Source organism: Procambarus clarkii, chromosome 54 (genome assembly GCF_040958095.1).
Source record: "Procambarus clarkii isolate CNS0578487 chromosome 54, FALCON_Pclarkii_2.0, whole genome shotgun sequence".
Classification (NCBI taxonomy): domain Eukaryota; kingdom Metazoa; phylum Arthropoda; class Malacostraca; order Decapoda; family Cambaridae; genus Procambarus; species Procambarus clarkii.
Window position 1 is genome coordinate 15283452 of NC_091203.1, and position 4652 is coordinate 15288103.

The 4652-nt window shown below is 41.7% G+C and overlaps 1 protein-coding gene across 1 annotated transcript; it reads right to left on the reverse strand.

Annotated features, from left to right (window-relative positions):
- Nucleotides 1–1127: 1127 nt before the first annotated feature.
- LOC138352623 (uncharacterized) lies at nucleotides 1128–3475 on the reverse strand. Its single transcript, XM_069305122.1, has 5 exons — nucleotides 3370–3475; nucleotides 2892–2972; nucleotides 1710–2183; nucleotides 1443–1633; nucleotides 1128–1347 (listed from the first exon to the last, which is right to left on the reverse strand). Exons 2-5 carry the CDS (start codon nucleotides 2970–2972, stop codon nucleotides 1221–1223), a joined length of 873 nt encoding a protein of 290 aa, XP_069161223.1. The 5' UTR covers nucleotides 3370–3475; the 3' UTR covers nucleotides 1128–1220.
- Between the last annotated feature and the right edge of the window lie 1177 nt (nucleotides 3476–4652).

The window sequence follows — 4652 nt, forward strand, 5'->3', positions numbered from 1 at the left end:
CCGAAACGGGGGGGGGGGGGGAAGGAGCAACAGAACCAGACGTAGGAGCCGAGGAAGAAAGCGAAGCCTTCTTACCCGCCGGGGAAGAGGAGCACGGGAAGGAATCGAGCGAGTGCGGTTGGGGCGCGAACGGCGTTGAGGACCCCTAGAGAGAGAGGGGTCAAAAGGCGCAGTAGTCACAACGAAAGACAGCCACACCAGGGGACGAAGTGGTCACCACCGGGGGCTGGAGGCTCGACCCAACCACAGAGGAGGGAGGGGAGCTGGGGGAAGAAGTCAGGACGGTCAAAGGAGGAGCAAATAAAGCGCGTTTGTTTTAAAGGATCCACGTGTGCTGGATACGCTCAACCCTTTCCATCTACCACCGAAGAATAAACGGGTCTATGCAAAGTGGATGCACAGGGTTGCAGTACACTTGCGCACCGTCACAACAGGAAGAGCGAGTAAGTCACTCCTTACTAAAGACTGAACACCTAGCCGCTGGCAATTTTAAGTTACCACGTATTGAAGGTAGTGTGGCTGTAGGGATTAAGTGAAGAGATATGCAGTTAAAGAACTGCAGAAAGTAGAACACTTCTGCAGAGAAATGGTCAAATTTAATAAGCATTTCAATTTTCAATTAATTTTTTTTTTCAATTTACTGTATTAGAGGTCCAGCAGACCACCACGTACCCTCCCCCTCACACCCTCGTGCATCTGCACCCAAGTCATATAGTCAGTGATGAAAGTATCCTCTTAAGACTTATTTACCAGGTACTCAACCTTCGAGTATCAGTTTTATAGATAACCCAAGAAGGCTGTCATTAAAGCTTTAAGTACCTTATATAATTTAGTCTCACATTAATAGACAGTTTTCTCCTTTAGCACTGTGGCTGTCACGTTTTCACGACTTTACTGCGATGTGTTTCGTTGGATCACTGACCATCTCTATGGTTCGAGTTGCCGAATATTTAGTTTGTTGACTAGACATCCCGCCCAGGAAATATTTTCCCATGTATAACACGCACTATAGGAACCATAAGAATACAGCTTATAAGTATCTACTCCATCTTACCAACTGCTTAACAAATTTCTGAACAGGCAAACACATTTACTGTGGACACAAAGTTACCTATTAAAAAGAACAATTCTTGAATAAAGTTTAATAGACCATACAGACCGATAATGTTAAATATGTTTAATATTACGTTCTTTAAAAAATCTTAAAACGGATGAAGGTGCTACAGCTGTCTATAACCGTAGCGTGCTCCGGGGACGAGGACCGTGTCGGTGACTGTGCGGTAGTCTGTGAACACTGTGCTCTTAGTATTTATGTTTGTTCTCACCAACGTTGTCGTGTACGACAGCCTGTGGGGAGTCAATTGGACAATTAATAGTTATTCTTTCAAGTAATGAAGAGTGGCAGTTACAGTACAATATTGTAGACCTGGCATCGAACTTACACTTGGGTAGCAGTAGTAGTGTAGGTAGTCTGCATGATTACGTACGAGGTGTGGGCGATTGTCACGTAGTCTAAAGACTTTTCAGTCACAATCCTGAAGTCCGACTGCACGTACGTGACCGTTAGTGTTGAAGGTCTGACAACTACTGTTGTCTGGAGGGCCACGCGGTCATCCACCGGCGTCTGTGCCACCTGTGAAAGAATACTTAAACTAGTCCAAGGTCAGCGTCCAGACCATCGTTTATCACAATACATGCCAAGTACTCACCGCGCGTGTTCCAGTGGTGACAGTCTGGACGGTGAGGGAAGTGAGGGTGACAGCCACATTCTGGAAAGCCTGATCAGTGAGGGTGACGAAGCGGTCGATGGTGAAGAGCTGGGTGACAGTGGGGTTAAATAGTGCATCCACTGTGCTCACTTGAGGACTGCCATACCTTGCACCAGCGTAAGGAGCCGGACCGCTGCTGCCAGAGGTAGCTCGAGGCCCGCTGCTAACTTGTCCAGCCCTGTCACCGCTGCCTGCTCCTTGGCCAGAACTGCCAACTGGACCGCCGCCGATGCCTTGGCCGAGGTTAATACCTACTCCTTGACCGCTGCCAAGGCCTAATCCAGTACCCAAAAGTGGACCGCTGCCGACGCCCGGGCCGCCACCTACAACTGGACCGCTGCCTTGTTGACCTGATGACCCCCGAGAGCTGGTACTAGCCGCACCTCTGGTCTGACTGCCATAACCAGAGCTAGGCTGATGGGTTAGAGGAAGGCAAACCATTTAAAAGGTACATGTAAATACACCATTGTAAGTCTTAAAATTACAAAGAAATCACAGGTCTAGGAGCTGCGTACAGGCACTGGTGCGCCGTAGTTGCTATACAAGTCTTATAGTACAGTGAAGTAAATCAGAAGACGGCTCCAAAATTTTAAAATCTACACATTTATAAAAGTATGCGCTAGATGTTACATACCTGTAAGGTTAAATTTAAGCAGTACCAAATAGTTGGTTGTAAAGGCCAATTGTTCATCTTCCACCCATAGTGAATGATGGAAACAATTCCTAGACTCCTTACAAGCCTTAATGTGACCCTTTACCACCGAGCCTTCATGGTTGAGAAGGGCCTTAACCATTGGTATAATTTTCTAATGTTTTTTAAAATTTTACAACAATAAAAGGCTTATGATAATGCTGTGATTTGACTGGAAACTTTTTAGTGGTACTATTACCTTATTATTTAGGAATGAGAGATCTATTACAAAATATATGAACCAACAAAATAATTTAGTTTTAAAATTCAGAAGGAACATTGTATACTAATATCAATATAACAAAGTTATAATTGTTTAGGCTGCGACTACGCTAGCACGACATTCGTGACTTATGCCCCCCCTCCCCCGCGATTTAGGCAAATTAAAATCTAATTTTCGTAAACAAATTTGGAAGGCGACGTTTACTCACAGCAGGAAGTTGTGCGACGACTAGATTTTGTGATATTACCAGGGTCGTCCATATTAACAGTACCCAGGAACAGGAAAACATCTGAGAGAAGAAGAAAAAGTTACTGAATGAAAGTTAAATCAATAAAATCATCTGATGCGGTACAAGTTTGATCAAGAAGTGCTGGAGGGTGGTTATAATTTACCTTTAAGAGTGTCAAAAGACAGACGATCAATTAAAGTGAACACTATTTAGTTTACCTCCAATTATCACGTGTTAATTAAATTTAAGCTTTCATTTCTTATAGCTTTGTAAGTATATTTGAACAAATTATCGGTGGGCGAGTATACTGAGAATATATGAGGACTAAACACAAACCACCCAGATACCACCTTCGTTGTGGAAGAAAAGTAAATCACCAACTAACGTCACACAACACCGGTTCAATAACATTCATGGATTTAAACAAATAACAATAACTATACTTTTATACACAAACCTTGAAGCACGGAGAGAATGTTTTCACCTCAAAAAGTTGGGGATTGAATGACAAATGCTGGAAGGTGGCCCGACTCGTTGCCTTCCCCACACACTATAAACATACGCACTAACAAGAGACTATGGAAGAAGGATAGGAAAGCTCTCTATAAAATATATAGATCATGTAACACTCAACCCAACGCTCGCCCGGCCTAACAGTGCCATCTATTGACGAGTGCGCCAACTACAGGAGAAAGTGGTACTATTGCATTCCCCTTCCCTCTAACATTACATCATTGACTTTCTTAATTTATTGGAAAAGATCTTTGTTTCTTAATTATGTCGTGTTAAATAGTTTGTGGATAACTTCATTAATTACAATGTTTTCACTTATTTTACCGTGTTTAACTTCCTATATAAAAACAAATATTAAACAAATATGAGTCCATAATGTCCGTGACAAAAAACAAAAAAAAGTATCGCGGGACTCGAGAACCTGTCGTAAACAGGTTTGTCGGCCTTAAGACCAGCTTGCAAAACCATTACTGATCTCTTGAATATCTTCATTTGTGTTTGAATACATCATTTTCCCTCCCGTGCTGTTATAGATCAAGTTCTTTGAGCTTAGAGAAAATGTTTGTTAATATGACAGCTAACCACTTAGGGTTAGTGGTATTATTAATGGTAGCGGGTCTACAGTACAGGATAACACATCGCGTCAGAAATGAAAGTCGGGAGATCCCCAGCTGGATATTTGGGATGAATAAGGAACTAATGTCGCCAAGATATGGATTACTGGCAAGCATTTCCAGTCCAACTATGCAAAAATCGATGCTGTATGAATTGTGTGTTTAGGGCAATTTTCAGGCAGAATATCATCAGAATCTGTTGATGCAGAATGTTGAGGTGTGCAAATATATACATCGTCATGGTATGATTAGTTTTTAATGGGTCTGATGGTAGATGTCTCATCATCCTGATTTTGTGATATATTGTGCCTTTACAATATATCATCTTTCAGATTCTTTGCAAAATGTCACTCACTTTATACCTATAATGTAAATTTCAATTTAGACTCTTATGCACCTGTATAAGAGTCTAAATTGTATACACCTTCAGTTAATTGTAGTCAGCATTTAAATGATTTGGAGAAGTTGTTACCAATTAAGTTTCTGATTTAGATAATGACAATGTCTACTGCTTTTCTGTCATTGTGACTCATGTAATTAATGTACTGTTCGTTTTATGTATATTTTCCCAGTTATAAATGAGCAAACATTTATGAGTACATGTTTTTATCAT

Coding starts and splice junctions, on each gene's coding strand:
- LOC138352623 (XM_069305122.1), bottom strand. CDS start 2,972: ATGTTTTCCTGTTCCTGGGTACTGTTAATATGGACGACCCTGGTAATA. Junction 2,184..2,891: donor TCGTCGCACAACTTCCTGCT/GTGAGTAAACGT, acceptor CTAACCCATCAG/CCTAGCTCTGGTTATGGCAG. Junction 1,348..1,442: donor ACTACTACTGCTACCCAAGT/GTAAGTTCGATG, acceptor GACTCCCCACAG/GCTGTCGTACACGACAACGT.